General features: G+C 31.6%; 4 protein-coding genes across 5 annotated transcripts; 2 read left to right on the forward strand and 2 right to left on the reverse strand.

Moving 5' to 3' along the window:
- Positions 1 to 2,285: 2,285 nt before the first annotated feature.
- LOC105630613 (peptidase) lies at positions 2,286 to 2,997 on the forward strand. The gene is made up of 2 exons (XM_012212483.4): positions 2,286 to 2,653; positions 2,753 to 2,997. The coding sequence occupies exons 1-2, from the start codon at positions 2,415 to 2,417 to the stop codon at positions 2,838 to 2,840; spliced, it is 327 nt and encodes a 108-aa protein (XP_012067873.1). The 5' UTR covers positions 2,286 to 2,414; the 3' UTR covers positions 2,841 to 2,997.
- Positions 2,998 to 5,115: 2,118 nt separating this feature from the next.
- LOC105630611 (multifunctional methyltransferase subunit TRM112 homolog A) lies at positions 5,116 to 5,670 on the forward strand. Its single transcript, XM_012212480.4, has one exon. It carries the CDS (start codon positions 5,189 to 5,191, stop codon positions 5,555 to 5,557), a length of 369 nt encoding a protein of 122 aa, XP_012067870.1. The 5' UTR covers positions 5,116 to 5,188; the 3' UTR covers positions 5,558 to 5,670.
- A 139-nt stretch (positions 5,671 to 5,809) lies between these two features.
- LOC105630612 (uncharacterized) lies at positions 5,810 to 10,273 on the reverse strand. Of its 2 annotated transcripts, XM_012212481.4 has the most exons (8): positions 9,767 to 10,116; positions 9,537 to 9,674; positions 9,180 to 9,407; positions 8,333 to 8,540; positions 7,415 to 7,551; positions 6,744 to 6,824; positions 6,319 to 6,385; positions 5,810 to 6,229 (listed from the first exon to the last, which is right to left on the reverse strand). In XM_012212481.4, exons 1-8 carry the CDS (start codon positions 10,087 to 10,089, stop codon positions 5,930 to 5,932), a joined length of 1,482 nt encoding a protein of 493 aa, XP_012067871.1. In that variant the 5' UTR covers positions 10,090 to 10,116; the 3' UTR covers positions 5,810 to 5,929. The 2 variants fall into 2 exon arrangements, 1 of the variants encoding a protein (XP_012067871.1); XR_016322658.1 differs by lacking the exons at positions 5,810 to 6,229; positions 6,319 to 6,385 and adding an exon at positions 6,968 to 7,043 and having other exon boundaries at positions 6,704 to 6,824; positions 9,767 to 10,273.
- Positions 10,274 to 12,681: 2,408 nt separating this feature from the next.
- Positions 12,682 to 16,962, reverse strand: LOC105630610 (putative mitochondrial adenine nucleotide transporter BTL3). The gene is made up of 4 exons (XM_012212479.4): positions 16,315 to 16,962; positions 15,309 to 15,612; positions 13,705 to 14,172; positions 12,682 to 12,924 (listed from the first exon to the last, which is right to left on the reverse strand). The coding sequence occupies exons 1-4, from the start codon at positions 16,791 to 16,793 to the stop codon at positions 12,856 to 12,858; spliced, it is 1,320 nt and encodes a 439-aa protein (XP_012067869.1). The 5' UTR covers positions 16,794 to 16,962; the 3' UTR covers positions 12,682 to 12,855.
- Between the last annotated feature and the right edge of the window lie 1,631 nt (positions 16,963 to 18,593).

Raw genomic sequence — 18,593 nt, forward strand, 5'->3', positions numbered from 1 at the left:
TAAAGACATGGAGGAAAGCAAAATGGTTGTAGAACCATAAACTTTCCAGATTAACAAACAAATATCAGCCGCTAATAAGTTTTGCCGGATCCAAAATCATAAAAATAACTCTCAAATGTTGAACTCTCGGATCTAACTATACAAAAGACCAATCCAAGCAAAATTAGCAAATATTAATCTTTGTTTTTCTTTTAATTTGGATTATCTCAAATATAAGGACTCCTTACAAACATTTGAAAAAAAAAAAAATCAAGCGAATCGTCAAGCGAATCGTCCATGATAACATCAATTCAAATGGAGGAAGACAGAGGTGATCGTCAACATTTCAAGAGAGTGAAAACTGATGATCAGGCAAGTAAGAACATTGATCAACAATTATTCGAATTATGCATCACATCAATCACAATAAAAAAATGTATTGTTTGACGCATATGTAGCGGTATTGAAGATATCCAGTTAGAGGAAAAGAATTGTTACAAAGATCAGTGTACCTTGCTTGCATTGCATATCGATGATGCCATCGATGGAGCTTCAGAGGCAGCCATACCAGAAGTAAGAAGATGATGAAATCTACTTCTAGTTCCAGCTTGGAGAAGTCCAAACCTAAAACCCGTAATTTCTCTTTGCCGCCTCGTTTTTGTTGTTTCAAATGCAAGCTGCTTTAGTTTCCAACATTCTGCCAAGTCAAGAAGCGCTGAAAGAGAAAAATAAAAATACTCATTCACAACGTCGTTTTGGACCGTCGTCGAACGACCAAGTGTGACGTTCAAAAAAAAAAAAGCGGAAGACAATGTCGTTCGTTTAATACTTTCAATTTCCAAGTGTGCCGCTGCATCGAACAACATGAAAGAAACGCGGGACGATTTGATTACCGATTTCAAAAATACAAAGTACGATCTAAACAAGGGTTGTGTAACTGGTTGATTCGGTTTCAAACCGAAAACTACATTTTTCTTTTCGTTTCTTTTTCACGGCATACGAGTCGAACTGAATCAATTATTGGTTAAAGTCTTTTTTCTCAAAATTAACTCTTTTTTTTTTTTTAATAGCTAAACCAAAAACTGAAATCGAAATTATTAAAATCTATAAACTAAAATTAAATCAATTAACTATATAATCCGAACCTGACCAGTGTGTTTGGCTAGTGAGAAACAAGAAGAAAGGGAGTTGTTACATTTGTATCGGATATCTATTCAATCTTATGCATTGAATGCATGTAAAACACCTAATCAGAATTCAACTGCCAAATCGGTATTAAAATTAACAGTAATAATTCTATTCTCATAGGTTAGGTCCTACCGGAAAATCACATCCAACTTTTGTTTGAGAGCTTCAGTCTGCACTTTGCTTCATCCTTTCATCTTCTTAATTGAAGGGCTTAACAGGATTCAAATTGGCTTTTTTTTTTTTTTTTTCTCAGAGAATAGGAATGGTTAAATTCGCCAAACATGTTCACCAAGGATTAGGAAGTCACGGGAATCATTGAAAGTGACGTTGGAGCACGTCTTGTCTTGACTTCCTTTTCTTATTCAAAAGGATTTGAGATTGGTCTTTTTAACCGGATGAACAATTTTTATTATTTATTTTCTTTTCATAAATTGAATCTTATTCGATAATTCAATTGATAAATACGGGTCTTTTCTTCTTTTTTATAAATTACAATTCGATTTTAATAAAAAATATTCAGAGATTATTTTAAAATAATTCACAATATATCGTGAATTTGCGTTGATAAAGAAGATAAAAAATCAACGTGTATAAACTAATGTTTTCAGAGGCAGCCTATTAATAGACCTGGTAAAAATAGCGGATTAATGATTTTAGAATCAAACTGGTATTTAATTTAAATATTATATAAAATAATTACTGAACTCGAAATCATCCTGATTAAATACAGTATGATGTTGCAAACGATTCTTTTCAAAAAATATATATATTTTTTGTGAGTTGAAATTAATAAAATTTATTAAAGTAAAAATATCATAGTAAATAATAATAATAATAATACTTTTAGCAAATAATTACAAATAAATACATATTTTCCCCTCTTGAATAAAATAAAAGTCAAAAAATTATAAATAATAATTATAATTTTTATGTTAATAATCCTGGATGAATTTATATTTTTGGCCACCAAATAATACCTAAAAAATACAAAAATAGAAATTGCATTAACGGCGATAGCATCCATATGTCATTTTCTCAACTCAGCTATTGACACTGTTGCAGGATGTGTCATCGCTGAAAGTGCATTAATGCCGGTCGCAATTATACATCAAGTTTCCCAACCACTTCTATATCTTTTTCCTGCACAACTCAAACAAAACTCAATAATCATTAGACAAGGCTTTGATAATCTTATCTTGACCTGTAGAATTATACACCGTCCTCTTTCTTATTCTTTGCACCCTCACATGGCTAATAATGACGCAGCTCTTAGGGCATCTCTGGTCTGGTTGGCTGCAGTTATGGTCGTTGTAGGAATTTGGACTCAATCTTTGAAGAAAATGGCTGTAACTTATATAATAGGTATAGTTGGAATTGCTGGTTTGCTTTTACCTGATTGGGATTACTTTGATAGAGATTTTTCGCGGTGGTGCTCTCCGATTACTGAAGAAGAGAAGGCGGCTCTTGCTCAAAGATCTGGATTGCGGTTGGTTTTTCTTTTCCTTAATTTCTTCTTCTTTTCTTATAATTTTTTTATTTCACTTTCTTGTAGCCAAAGTTATATGAATTGAATTTGTGTTTGCAGGAATAAGGTCTCTCCTCTCAGGTTAATTGTTTACAGTGGTGTTTATGGGTATGCTTTATATAAGTGGTGGATATACATATCAAGTTGAAGGATTTTGGATAAAAAATTATGAGTTACTGTAATTGTGGATTTCTGGGTCTTTTTTTTTTAAGGATTTAATTATATATAATATGTGTATTGGAGATATTGGATTGTGGTAATCACAATTTTTATGAATATTAATCCTTTCATAATTTAAATGTAAATATTTCACATTTTATTAAAATTATTTTCTAATATACATATAGTAAATTTGTAGATAAATAACTTTAAATTTTGGAATATTTAAGTTTAATTTAGTAAAATATTTAAATATTTTGTAAATTGTAATTATGATATTAACTTTTTTTTTTTTTTTTACTTTAAATGATAACAATTGTTAACCACAATTCATATTATGTTAAAATTAGTTATTTTATTTTATGTTAAAATTAGTTGTTTCATTTTCTCAAGGTATCTGTTTTTATAATAATTAATTGAAAATAATAATTATACGACAATAATTACAAAAGAGAAAAATTCTATTGAAAATTTAAAGCGTTAAATAGAGGCCGATAAAAAGAACGTGCAATATATTAATTGTGGGAAAACTATATATGTGTATGTGAATTGTATGCAATCGAATCATTCTCTAACATAATTTATAGATGAGTTTCATTTTCAATTAAGAGTCATTTTTGAATTAATTCATAGGTATGTTTGGAAGCAAACTTAAATTTTTATGTGCAATACATAAGGTTGGTTAATTCTTGAGACTTGAATCAATAAAAATTTGTTTTTACTCGTTTAATAAATTTATCAAATAGAATTATTTAGCTCGTTAATTTAATAAATGATCAAAACTCAAATTCAATTCATTAGCTCGTGAGCCAGTTTTATCAAACTAATTAAAGTCAACTTCGCAAACTAATTTAAGAAATCAAAATTAAATAAACCTACATTAGAATCACATTGTTTTGATTTCATAAATTTTAAACTCGAATTTGACTATTTTTAAACGAATTAAGCTCGAGCTCATTCACAGTAGTAGCAATAAGCATTGAGGTTCCAAATTAATATGGAAAAGAAAAGTGACAATAAAACCAATTTACTGAAAGGCAAACGACATCATCATACACACACACATATATATATATATATGAAAGCATATTTTCCATAGAAATGTGAAATTTTTGTTATAAAGCATATATATATACTTTGAGATAATATAATAATTATTTTTATCATAATATTGATTGCAACTAATTATTGTAATTGTTGTTATCACTTAAAATAAAAAATAGCTTAATATCATAGTTAAAATTTTACAAAATATTTAACTATATTTAGTAAATTAAACTTAAATATTACAAATTATAAAGCTATTTATTTCAAATAAAATATATAATATCATAACAATTTTTTAGTAAATTTGGAATTTAATAATTAAAATTAAAACACATACGTCTAAATTTCAATTTATTAAATAACTCATATTAAATACCAATTTATAAAATAAATCATATTCAATATCATTTTATACATGAAAAGAAATTCCAATATCAAATTTTACAAATTTTGATGATGAAAAGATGACATGTGAATTTAAGACATATATACCTAAATAAATTAAGACATATATCAAATTTGTTTCTTAATATTTCCAATAGATATACCTAAATAAAGACATATATATTTGGTTAAAAGAAAATAAATAGGGAGAGAAAAAATAAATCACTGCTAAGAATTGAGAGAAAAATTTATGACATGACCATATATACTTGTTTTTTTTTTTTCGCTTTAAATTTATGTGTCATCTGTATTAATTTTTAAAAAATTTAATACAAGAATTTTAATTTTTATGCAAACTGACATTCAATATATTTTATATTTAAAATTGAAATTTAGATACATTGATATTTAATACGGACAAGTGGGAAGTTGAAAAAACAACAGAGTAAATTAAACTGAAAAACTTAACGCATATAGAACCAAGGGGGACCCTTATTTTAATGGAGCTATATTTTCAATATTTTTGTGCATTTTTTTATTCCATTTGCTTAATTTTTGGCTTTCTGAAATAAAAATAGTATATGTACGTATGGAGTCGTCCACTGGTTTAATTAATTTTTTTAGCATTAAAATTTTTTCCCTTATTAATTTTTCAGGTTGTCCGTGATTTTTAGCAGACGGCCAACCCAATGTTATGAAGTGCGAAGACTGAAGAAAATATTTAACTGAAAAGCCCAGACGAAGGAACGAAAATGGGCCACAATAGTAGTCCTATCTTAATTTTGTGGCCCAAATTGACCTTCAAGAAGGCATAGGGCTGATTTATAAAGCAGAAGAGGAATTAAAGGACATTACCGGTTAACAGAAATACCAGCTTGCAGAGCTTCGTTGCAGACTTGCAGAGATATGAGACTGCTCACTCACAATATGCTTTCATCCAACATAAAGGGCGTGACGAATGGCTTTCCCCTGCGTATCGAAGTTGAGAAAGTAACTGAAAAGGAAGTCGATTTCAATCCCGATTTCCTCAGACACATGTTTCCCAAGATCGAGTGGAAAGCTTTGGTCGACGCCGGCAGAACCATGGGTTACAACGAGCTTCCTGAGGAGGTTGAGCTATCGATGCTTGATTCTGATGAGTTTCTTAGAAAATTTCATCACGCTCTTTTGGAGCTTCACCTAGAAGAAGGGGCTCTGGTTTGTCCTGAGACGGGTCGCAAGTTTCCTGTTAATAAGGGAATCCCTAATATGCTTCTCCTCGAAGATGAGGTTTGAGATGGTTGCGGTTTTAATTCAAGTTTGGGTTTCGGGTTGTAATGCAATTAGCGATTTTATTTTCGAACTCTAGACTGCCTTCTTGAACAAAGAGTTTTAAAATTGTTTTTGAAGGATTTGCTGCTTAGTTTAGTTGATTTTGGCATTTGCTTCTGCTTTACATTTAAAGCTACCATATGCATGTTGAAACGTATGTAAGGAGCCTGAAAATCACTAAAATGCATATATTTCTTTGTTTCAACAGACACTCAATGAGATAAAATGACTCCAAAAATTTCTATCAATCAATCTGATACTGTTATATGGTACAACAAATTGCTGTAGTTGTTTGAGAAAATTAAAATTCAAAAAATTGGAGGAAATTGTAAGCTTTCAATTCTTTTTGTTGCGTGGTGTTTCATCAGCAGGAGGCGGCACCCCAAACACCCAATCGAGAACATTAAGGTACTTGGAGCGAAACACTTCCCTTTCCTGTGCATAGCAATGCATGATTATAGCTGTTGAGATGCTAAAAATAACCACATCGGCTCTCTTAAAAGAATTTGACTGCGGCAAATATCCAACGTCAGCCATACATGTAAAGAAGCTCTCAATGGCTCGTGCAAGGCAATATAGTGATATCTCAATCCGCCTGCTTTTCTTCTCGATTGCTAGGGCTAGGCCAGTGGGAAACTGCACGGCACAAGTAGTATTTCAAAATATAAAGCATATATTGTTTCTCTCTACACGAATGAATATATGAATAGTTGAAGTTACTATACCGTCCCCATTGCCACCATTGGAATGTTGCATCTTCTAAAAATTCTAAAAAGTATGCATGTCCACATCCTGATCAACAACAAAGGGGCCTTTTGTCACACATGTCGTACGCTCAGCAAACAATTTCATTAATTTCTTATATGCGCATCAAGTTAGTGCATGTGTGTTGTAATGCACCCTAACAGTCATAAAATACACAACATATATCACACCAGAAGAGAGATATTTCACCAAAGGTAAAAGGAATCATCATGAGCTAGAGAAAGATAACTAATAGACCTTTTTGAAAGGAAACAAGAACTAGATTCCATTGCCAGGCTCCAATTATTGGGATTCAGAAAAGTGACCTTACAGCACCCTAGCATAACTGAGTCAAAGCTCATTGCTAAGGGCAAAATTTAATATGCTCAAGGATCAAATAACTAACCAAGCAGACGAGCAATATACAGACAGAAACAAACTTGATCTTGCAATACCAAGGAGACTCTTCCCTAATATGCTGTATGGCCTGCAAAAGGACAAACAATATAAGACAATCATTTGTAAGAGGCATCCATAAGTAGTGAGATAAGGAACGATGGTTTACTGACAAAAATAAAATTTGTCATAAAAGCTCAAGTTGTTAGGAAGATGCACATGGTTATTACAAACCTAGCACCATGAAAAAAGAAGGCTGAGAATGCAATAAAGCAACCACATTCAACTAAATTCCTGTTCGTCGGACTACCTGATGAGAAGCAACTAGAGCTCAAAAAGGGCACGCAAGAAAGGACTAAAACAAGTGCAGGGTAAGAAATGATATCACCAGCCCAGCTACCAAGCTACGTATATATTTCTGTCTAAACATGCAAAAACTGATATTGTCATATAAGCCTTTTGAAAATTTAAGCTATTCTGATATGGCCATCTCTATTCATGAAATACCTTTTGAAATGCTTGACATACAATGAAACTGGAGCCTCCTAAACACCATATTCACTCATTTCACTAAATCTAATCTGAACACCAATTTTCTGAATAAAAATTCATAAGCAATTCCAAGCAGACAGTTAAACATACTATGCCTTCAAGTATAAACAGAATGATGGCCTGTTTTACCTTTTTGAGAGCCCTTGACGATGAACTATTAATGCAGGTATCAAGTATACAGGAAGATATACTGGGACTGCTCTTGCATACGCTTGAAGAAGAAAAGATATAACATGACTGCTGCATGATTGATTTCCATGTATGATCTGCATAATATTCAGAGTTGTAATTACAATCAATTGGCAAAAGCTTAAAATTGTCATACACAATTTAAGCAACAAAAAATGAGCTTTAATTTTTGTAACAACCTGAGTTTGATCTTGAACATTTATCTATATCATTATGTACAGAAACAACCAATGGTAAGCTTTATACATGAAACTCCTTAATACAATCAGCAGAAACACGTAATTATCATACATACAATTTAAGCAACATGACATTAGCAATTATTTTTTACCTAAGTTTGATCTTACACATTGATCTACATCATTATGTATAGAAATAACTGATGATGTGTCTTTATACATTAAACACTTTACATTTTTTGGCCCACAAATTGCCCAAATGTAAATGCAAACTTGAGAAGTACTAGCAGGCCCAACGGCCGACATCAACCTGCATGATCTATCGTAGCTGTGATGTTCATATTCATTTATCATACGGTCCAAAATCATGAAGATCCACTAATTAAAATTCTATCACTATGAATTGGAAACCTCAGAAATTTCACATTCACAAACCTCCAAAATAAGTGGATTGAGCAGAACGAGTAAGGAAACAGAACATATCATAATGCATATATTTAACAAAATTAACTTTAGAAAATGACAAACAATCATACATACCTAAAATATTTCAATAAAATATGGAGCACCAGTTATGGAAGGCGACCAGAAAAAATAACACAAAGGGAACTAGAACACCATGTACCAAGAATGTTTAACAATACCTTAAAACAAAATATGTAAAAAACTGAGATCATACCGAGCAGGGGATTTTCATTTCTGGATCTAGTTTAATGTCAACACCTGTGGAGTTGTAATATTTCTCTATTAAATCTAAATTTGAAAAAGGCAAGCCACTTGCAATCTCCTTCACTCCTTGCAAGATAACAAGATCCTTTCCACCATGTTTATTGAGAAAGGACTTATATGAGGGAGGCAAACTCTCTTGCTTTAATATGTAAGCTGACCTGGAAAGAGTGTGATTCTAGTTAAACAATACATGGGGAAAAGATTACACTTGCACTATGTTAAAGAATCAAAGGCTAAAGCAATCAAATTTTGATGCAGCTGTGGAACCTGGTGTAACTGAATTTCAAAAAAACTTTTGAACTAACTCATGGTAAAAACAAAGTGTTTTCTATTCTACCTTTATTTTTGTGTTGTTGCAACAGCATATAACAAGGTTTTGATGAATGACTTGGTTGAACAATTAGGAATATGAATTTTAAGCTATTTAAGTCTCAAAATCTTTTATGCTGAAACAGTTAAGCGTTATCAATACAAATGAATTATTCTTGAACACAACTGAGATCTAAGCCAACAGCAATCGTCGACAATGTAGATTGTTATGCGGCTTGTACAGTTGCATTGCATATGTATTAAGTCTACTATCCAATTCATACGACAGCCTACAGATTTATAATCATCATTTCCCCCGTGGATGGCTTCCCAGAGTACAATCAGATAATGCTAGTGCCAGATTTTATTTATCAGACAAGAAATTTAATAAAATACAATTAATAAGATATCAGAAGTTTTCCAATGATATACTCATAAAGTGCAATAAGTAAAACTTGTTAATTCGGTTGAGCAAAGAGGGTGCATACAAAATTTGGGAAGAAGAAAGACACATGAGAAATATGTCACCGTGCTTCCAAGTTAGTGGTTTACAATATTTCCCAAACCGTTTGCTTTTAACCCCGCAACGTGACGCCAAAACAGCAGCCCGCATAAGTATGTATATGGCCAAGCTTGTATGCTGCGTGTTTGGTCCTGTAAGAAGCATGGAGGGCCCAGCAATCAATCCAGCTAATAAAGCTCTCCATTTCGCAGTTCTGAAATTAGCCTTAGACCGATTAAATTCAAATTCAAAAATTAATTCCGAACAAGCAATACCAAATTGAAAGTTAAAGAAATGGAAAATGGGGAAAATTGAAGAGCACGAAGAACGATTAATTGCTTACCTTCGGTGGCCTCCAACAGAAGCAATAATTTCATCAACAGAAGCAAATGTACCAGCAAAAGTCCCAATGAATAGACCATATCTTAGCGTTTCTTTGATAGCTAATGCAATAGCTTCACTATTCGAAAACGCAACTTTCCTACAACGAGAAAGCCAAAGTTAAGATCCAAACTAACGAAGTGGAACCAAAGTTGAAGAAAATATATCTAAGCATAAAAGTCAATTTTTCACCTCGAGGAAGAGGATAATCTTGTGCGACGCAGCCTAGCAATAATTGAAAACAGAGAGAGACCTCCTTTAAGTCCAGCACCAATCGAGAATCCTTTAGCCGAAGCAGTAATTATTCTCCATAACTTCTCCGAATCCTCAGATGGAATCGAATCAAACCCCAACCAAGAAGAACGTGAAGAGCAAGAAGGAGAATCGGATTTCAAGCATTGCATACAGCGAACACCAAGACAGGATTTGTTCTCGTCACCATGAAAGGCAGCATTGTCTCCGGAAAAGCATGAAGAGCAGGTGGCGGCCCCGTCGCCAGACGGCGGCGACCACATGGATTGAGAAGCAAGGTTGTTTAAAGAAGACGCCAAGTGTAGATGGGAGAAGGATTCGTGGCGTAGAGAAAACTTGGTGGGAATTGTGTTTTGAAAGAAAAAAATTGTGGAAATCGAGAAAAAAAGAAGTATGGGCTTTGAATATATCGAAACACGAGTGTAAGAATCACACATGTGTAAGGTACTTTTTCAAGTCTGGCCTGACTTCTTTTGGAATGATAATGAATGCCAGTATGGGTAACTTATCATTTAATGCTTCTAATTTAATTATAATTACAATTACAATTACAATTTCATCCTTTTATTCGATCAATGTAATGATTAATTCTTGAAATTTAATTCTATTGAACTTCTTTTTTAAATAATTCCATTAAATCATTTAATCATTTCTTCTAAAAGTACTATTTATATATTATCAAATGAGATTGAATAGGTTAATTTTATCAAAATTTTTTAAGCTAATCAATGTAAATAAGGGGATAAAGTTGTAACTATGATTACTTTTTTAATCATTATATTTATATTCGATAATATAATGATTACTTCTTGAAATTTAATTCTATTGAACTTCCTTTTTAAATAATTCTATTAAATCATTTAATCATTTCATCTAAAAGTATTATTTATATATAATCAAATGATACTGAATAGGTTAATTTTATTAAAATTTTTGAAACTAATCAATGTAAATAAGGGGATGATGTTGTAACTATGACCAAATATAAGTGGCCAAATAATTATTTATCTTAATACTACTAGCCTACATTAACTTCTATTCAGATTAAGATTTCTGTTTTTAAAATTAATTTATTGGTCCCTCGATTTTATTATTGTTGGGCAGCTGTTACATCAATTTTTCTGTTAATCAACAGAAATTTGGTCAATTTATTCAATAAAAGTAATTTTTTTCCTTTTAAAATTATCTTTCGCTCTCGTGGGAAGTCCTAATCTAATAAAAACTTAAACGCTGTCTTTTTTTTCTATTAATATCTATATGTCTTTTTTTATATATTTCTATAATTGTAATTGAGAAAATTATGAGTTCGGATGTAGAAGATTTATATTTGCAATATTAATTCTTAATGTTTTTTTTTTTTTTTTACTTTTTGTTATCAATGAAAAATGGATTTTCTATAATAATTAAATATATTTTGAGATTAGATTTTTTTTTTTCTTTCCTTTTTTTGTTTTTTGGTCATCTATGGTGCTATCTTTTGCATGCCTACAGAGTTTTGAAAATTTTATTTTCTATATGTCTATGGACTTTTGAAAAATTTAAGTATCTCAAACATACTGGTGGCATCATTCTTAATAGATGGAACAATCGTTGCTTAATAGCTTGAAAACGAATCAATATAAACTTATGTGATCTGTATTTACTTATATGCTCCTATTTCACTAGTTTATTTGTACCATGTTACATGATTACACTCCTCTTACCCAATTGTTAAATGCTCTATTGTTGAAAAGGAAAGAACATGCTATTAAAGAGGTTTACTTATATAGTTTAACTTTTAATTAGCATCGTTTTGACTTAAGCAATTTCAATTAAGAAGATAATTGATCACTAATTATATATAATCTAGTCAGTCTTATGACTTATATTGAGAGAGATGATTTTTAAATTTATAATTTTTTTCTTAGTTAGAGTGAAATAAGAAAATAAAATTGAAAATTGAGTTTGGATATGCATTTGTAATAATAGAGAGTAGTTTAAATAATTGAGGGTTAATTAGTTAATTTTTTAAAAATATGAGTCCTCATTGATGTATTAATTCGTTATAAAAGACGAGACTAAATAGTAACTTGTCCCTTATTTTATTTACAATAAAGTGCAATTTTCTTTCTTTCCCTTTTTTTTTTTTTTTTTTTTTTTTTTGCGCCATCTGCTATTCAATCCCCAATGGATAACTCTCTCTTAGACTCTCAGGAATAAATCGTTCTTAGACTTTCAGGAGAACTCTCTCTTAGACTCTCAGTATGTCTTCACGGTTCCGATTATGTTTTTAAAACCTACCGGTCAATAGTAGTAGTACTTTTATTACTCACTTTGAATTTTTTTCGTTCCTCACCCTCTTTCTTTTTCGCGTGTAAACACGCTCTCGCTGAAATACACGCTCCCTCATTCCAGCGTAGCCAGGTGCAAAGTTGCTATGTAAATATACAAGTTCGGAGACAATAACTTGAAGGTATCACATGTTCAAACGCGTAAAGTATGGATTTCACCTATGTATTTTACATTTGTTTTTGTTAACAAAATAGGTCCTCCAACCAAAATATGCGGTCTCTTTTAACTAGTAAAACGATTATTTAATAATAAAATATATTATTTAAAATTTTTAAGTCAATTACTGTTATGACCAGTCTTTCTAGACCTAACTAGTAAATAGTACTAAGAATTGGGTCAATTTAGAATCCCCGGTAGTAAGCCTAATGCTGTAGAGATTATTCATCCTGTGGGTTGAGGGCCCAATTCAATAACGACTATATGCTATACAAAAATACATACGAGTGTCATACATAATAAATTATACGACAACCCATTCTTGGAGTTCCGCAGAAAATGAAAATTATAGCAAAGGAGATCGTAGATTTTTGAGAAAGGTACTTTATTTCCTCAGTTTAAAATACAAGAATATGTTGACAAAATCAATGATAATTTTAGTGTAAATGAGATTCCACCATTTTGATTTATGTCCTTTGCTCACCTTTGGGCCACTGTACAGCATCCTACTGGTTATTTTCTAAAGGATTCATAATCAATATTCATTCTACTTTGAGGACAATCTTCATACACTCGTAGACGAAGTAACTTACTGATGCTGAAGGAAGTACCTGAAGATGCAAATATCAACCCGTCAGAAAAGTGATTGTGGAACCTTATATCCAAAATTCTGGAAGGAATATGCAGAATGACAAAACTAGGGGGTGGCCAGCATTGGGCCAGTGGCCTCCACCCTCCTAGTTTTAAAATTTTTCTAAAATTTACCTTAAAAAATATAAAAAATTTTACATTTTATCTATAAAATAGTAATTTTTTTTCCAATTCCCCCCCACCCCCCCACCCCCCTTAATTTGAAATTTTTTAACCCCCTAAATATTTTCTGTTTTTGCCACTGAACATGCAAAACCTTTGTAAACTTCAAAATGGAACTAATATTGACAGCTAAGCATCAAAATTCCAGATAATTTGAACATTAGTTCCTGTAAGGGGTTCACAGCTCTTGCCTCCAGAGGAAAAAGCTGCATATATGGCAGAAGCTTAATGAATAGCATTCCAACAATAATACTTGATACAATATGACAGATGAGTTAAATATGCAGAGTATCTCAGCCAAGCATCTGTAGAATTGCGTTGATGTATGTAGCTACGGAAGTTTCAAATCCTTTTTTATTTTATTTTATTTTTTTTTGGTGGTTGGGAACAAAAGAAGAGTACTACAGCTTAAACCTATGATCTGTATTCAAACTCCCACTTCCTAGCCACTCGAACTAACCCCAAAACAATCAATTAGATTCATAAACAATGCTCAACAAAGTCTTGCAATCTGAAAGCTCCCATTTAACACATCAAAAGCAAGTTCATTATATGTTTGAGATTTCATGTGTAAATACCTGCAGTAAACTGGGAATGAGTCCTGCATACAGAGCAGGAATTCCACCTTGCTCAACAATCTTGACAAAGGTTGCCAGTGCACTCATCTTAGTAGCCCGAACTTGCAGTTGAAGTTGTCTCCTTACAACTTCAAATGGGTAAGTAGCAGCCTCTGCACAAGCGCCAGCAATTGCTCCATATAGCAATGTCCTGATTGGTCCCAGTTCTAGCTGGTCCAAAGCACTCAATTCCTGTCCATGTTGATTCATATTCTCTATTCTTTTCCTGCCATCAGGCGAACGCAGATAAGCAGTCTTCAATATATCGTACACACCATAGAAAACCGCCCCAGAAGGTGCCATGCTTATTATAGAAGGCACCAAGCCCTTGTAAAGGGAAAAGAAACCTTCAGTTCCAATCATGTGGTGAAAAGCACCAATAACCCCACCCAATGCCTCCCCACCAGGTGCAACAATCTTGGTCCGGATCTGAAAGATACATCAATAGAATTGTGATCAACAATTCAGGAATAAACACGGGCAAAATCAATGCACGGAGTAAAAAATACTCTGAACCAGCTGATTCCCCAAATGCACCTCCAATTAACTTCTAGATAAATCAATTAAGCCAAGTTTCCAAACCAGTTAGGGGTGGCACATGGATCCTGGCTACTATATCATGCTTAGGGCCAAAATTACTGCTTTCTGGTGTGATACTGAACCAAAACGACTGCTTCAGTTAAAAATAAAAGTTTAATGAAAATGTTTAATTACATGGGTTTTCTTTATGCATTGGAACACCATTTCCAAATTGTGATATATTGGGAAATATTCTTTTTACAACGCCAAAATAATTGGTTTTAATATTATTTATTGTACCTTTTCCAAAAACATAACCCATAGTATAAAAAAAATTTCCAATTCAAAGCACAAATACTTAGCAGAAAATGTAAAATTTAACTTAAGCTTATGATATAATATATGGAACATACAACAAACCAATCGATAGGATACTTTAACAAGCACGCAATCTGCTGTATACTGTTAAAGGTCCACACAACCCAATAAAATCTAACTGTTCAGTCACATAATCCATAATATACAGATCATTGTGATTTCCCATTGTAGTTGTGTTCATTTAAGACATCAAGCCATGTAAGTACTTACATCTAAAGATATTAGAATGTAATGAGTTCCTGAAATCCACACAAATAAATTAGCAAGTCAAAAAAATTAAAACATGTACAGCATCCTGATTCATTATACCCTGTTGCAAAGGCACAGATGATATATTTGCTTTATAGATATTTGCACACCATATTATGTCCTACATGCATACAGAACTGTCTTTAATACAAGAGAAAAATAAGTAGAAAATAAGTTTGCTCACTCTCACAAACAGTTTGAAATGCAAAATTATTCAGAACTATAGACAACCAAATACCGATTCCATCTAGCATCTATAATATAAGCAGCAGATTACAAACGACTATGATGTATAATCAAGTTGTCAGTAGATCATGTTGCAGAGCACAAGAGTGCATTATAGTATTATTCATACAATAAAGAGCATGTTCAAGCGCACAGAAATAATATAAGGAGCAAAATCTGAAGTTTTAACATACAGTGTCAAGTGGTAAACAGAGAATGGTCGCAGTAATGCCAGCGGCGGCACCAGCAATGAACCTCTCAAAATTTGTGGTTTCCTCATTCCCAGAGAATCTGAGCAGCTGTTTCCTATACGTATCATATGCACAGAAATTGACAGCTTTAAATGGAGCAGTTCGGAGAATGTTGACAAGGTTACCCTTCCAAAAGCCTTTCACACCTTGAGTAGTAGCAATTGTTTTAATGAGGTCAATTATATGCTTTTGCTCACCACGAACCATGTATTCCAGCTTTAATCTCTCGAGTGGGGCAACAAAAGTTCTGGTACAACAACTTTTAACTTATAAACAAGGAAGGCAATATAAAACAATATGGAACTCATTGTCCTACTATAATTTACACCACGGTGATAAACAAACAGTGTATAGTTGTCATTGTTGTATCAAAATGCAGAAAAGAAAATGCATTTTATAACTCGTAACTGATTAAAATAATGTTGGAAGTGAAACCAGTCCACATTTCGTTTGCTTTGAAAAGTAAAGAGGAATGCAATTTTTGGCATAAGATTCCATTTTCTTGTTTCATTCACAAAGAATCCAATTTTCTTTTTTTTCTTTTAGGATATTTTATATTTGAACAACTCAAATTAAATGCAAATGGAATTAAATTTGCATGTATGATTGTTAAGATTAAATTCTGTCTGGTCATTTCAAACATGACATGAAAATAAGATTCTAGAAAACATAACTACAAATTCATTCCATTTTCAAGGCAAATCAAACATGCCTATGAAAAAGATACCCCTTTGTTTTCATTGTTGTGGTCTCATTTTCATATCCAAAAGATAGGAGCATAAACGTTAAGTAAACAAATCCAACTTTGCAATAACCTAAGAAAAAAAGAAAAAGATCACGATTCCAGCTCCAGGAACTGCATATAAGAAAATAAAAAGAACAGGAAGGAAAATGAAAGCAATAGCGAAGCCCAATAAACTGAAGACCAATAAAAACAAAGAACACGGACCTTGAAACCATAGCTGCAATAGCTCCAGCCCATAAATGTTTAGTGGTATTCATTGCTTTACTTCCTCCTATGGTAACCTTCCGTTTCCTTCTTTCTTCCCGAACCGCATTACCTCCATCAAGCACCTTCTCCTCCTCAATGGCGCTCTTGGCATCTCCATTTTGCACCAAACAGATCTTTTCCTCCACGAGCTGATGCCCATCGTTTCTCAAGCTCACCGACAAGAACAAACCACTGACTGCCACTTGACTGCTGCTACTCCTTTCTCTCCAAAATCCCCTAAAAATCTTATGTTCAGAACAAGAAACCAAATTCGAAACGCTAATTGAACTATTTCTCGAAGAAATAAGACTAACAAAAGAAGAAGAAATGGAAATGGTGGGCTCGAGAAATATGCCACCATAAATGAATGAGGTAGAACTACTCTGAGATGGGTCATTGGAGAGTAAATTCCTCGACCAAAGTTCAAACCCTGGCATAATGAAACAAGGGAATTGAAGCCTTTCGGGAGATTTTAAATGTTTAATGAGATTGGAATTTTAGAAAAGTGAAATTCGAACAAAAATGGAGAGGAATACAAAGAAAACCGATAACAAGAGAAAGAGAAGGGAAATGGTAACGGTGTATTCGGCTTTGGCTCTGGCTTTGCTTCCATCGCCGCACCAAGTAGAAATCCCGTCTTCGAGTGAATTGATTCGGTTTTGTTTGTTGATATTGTTTTCCAATTTCTTTTTTTTTTTTTTTTTTTTTTTTTTTTTTTTTTAAGTTTTGCTTATTTCCTTTTTATTTTATTTTCTTTATCTTTTTTCCCCCTTGAGTTTTGATTCGCTGCACAAACCACTGCGTACCATGAATATGATCCCCCTATTTAATGGCATTGACTCCGTAATAAGAGGGTGTTTTTGCAATTTAAAAAAATAACGAATATTTTATTTGTTAATAATTACATTTATTTTGTTTTCTTAAAATAAAATTTATATTTTTTTGAAAGATAAAATAAAATTTATATTAGTTCATTATTTAAAATTTTTAATATAAATATAATAGTTTATCATGAAATAGAATTATATATTTGAAAGTATATACATAAATATAATTAAAAATGAAAAGTACAAAGAAAATAATGATGATAGATGAATAATAATTCCGTTAATTTGTACTTTTCTTGTGGAATTTGTTCTTTTAATTTCAATTAAATTTAAGATTATAAAATTTTGCTGCTTTTATTTGAATTGATGGAAAATATGAAAGGAATGAAAATTGTAAAAAAATAAATAAAAAAAAAAAATTTCTTCCTTCACTTGTTTGGAAAGGAAGAAAAGAAAAAAAATATATATAAAGGAAAATAATTTTTTGGGCTCCCACGTACCATTTTCTCTTCAATAATATGCTTATTTTTTTTATACTTTCATCAATAAAAAGTAAATGAACAAATTTATAATTCCAATATTTATAAAATTACTTTTCCTCATTGTTTTCTTCTCACCCATCCAAACGTTAAGAGGAAATCTTTTTTATATTTTTCCCTCTTTATTTTCCTTCAATATCTTTTTACCTCTCTAAATTTATTTTCTCTTCTTCCAAACATGGTGTTGGTTGAGGATTCATTTATTGTGTTCTGTCATTTTTTGCCTTTTCTGTATCTGCTTCTTTTTTTTAATAACTTCTCTTGGAAGATCGTGTGGAGCATCCACTTCTGAAATAGTACATATTGCACACTTTAATCATGATTAACCTATTTATTCCTTGATTTTCTCCAATTGATGTCCATTAAATTAACTCCGCTTTAAATAAATTTTTTTTATCCTCTTATTCTTACCTTACTTTTTATAAAAAATGTAAATATGGTGTCAATAATTTTAAGTATAGATATAATGATAAGAGCTTTGGACATAATTGTTTATGCCATTGAAAAATATACATTTATATGGTTTATGAGAATTTATTAATTTTGATTATTTATTCTTTATTGATTTTAATGCGTGGATTAAGTTTGAGATTGTATTAGATTCACATTTTCAATGGTGAAATATATAAATTTATTTACGTGCTTTATAAAAAAAAGAAATTTATAGAATCCTCAAATTTTACAGAGATCTATTGTATTTTTAAAATTTATTTATTTTAGTAACATTATAGATCTTTTCATATTGGTAATAATAGTTATTTTTGTTATTTTTTTAATTTTACATGTAAAATATAATTTAACGTGTGATTATTATAACTTTTGAAACAATAAATTTTAACATTTTTAAAATATTCAATGTGGAATATTCAAT

This window comes from Jatropha curcas, chromosome 9 (assembly GCF_041381405.1).
Source record: "Jatropha curcas cultivar XTBG-Jc1 chromosome 9, XTBG_Jcur_1.0, whole genome shotgun sequence".
NCBI lineage: Eukaryota > Viridiplantae > Streptophyta > Magnoliopsida > Malpighiales > Euphorbiaceae > Jatropha > Jatropha curcas.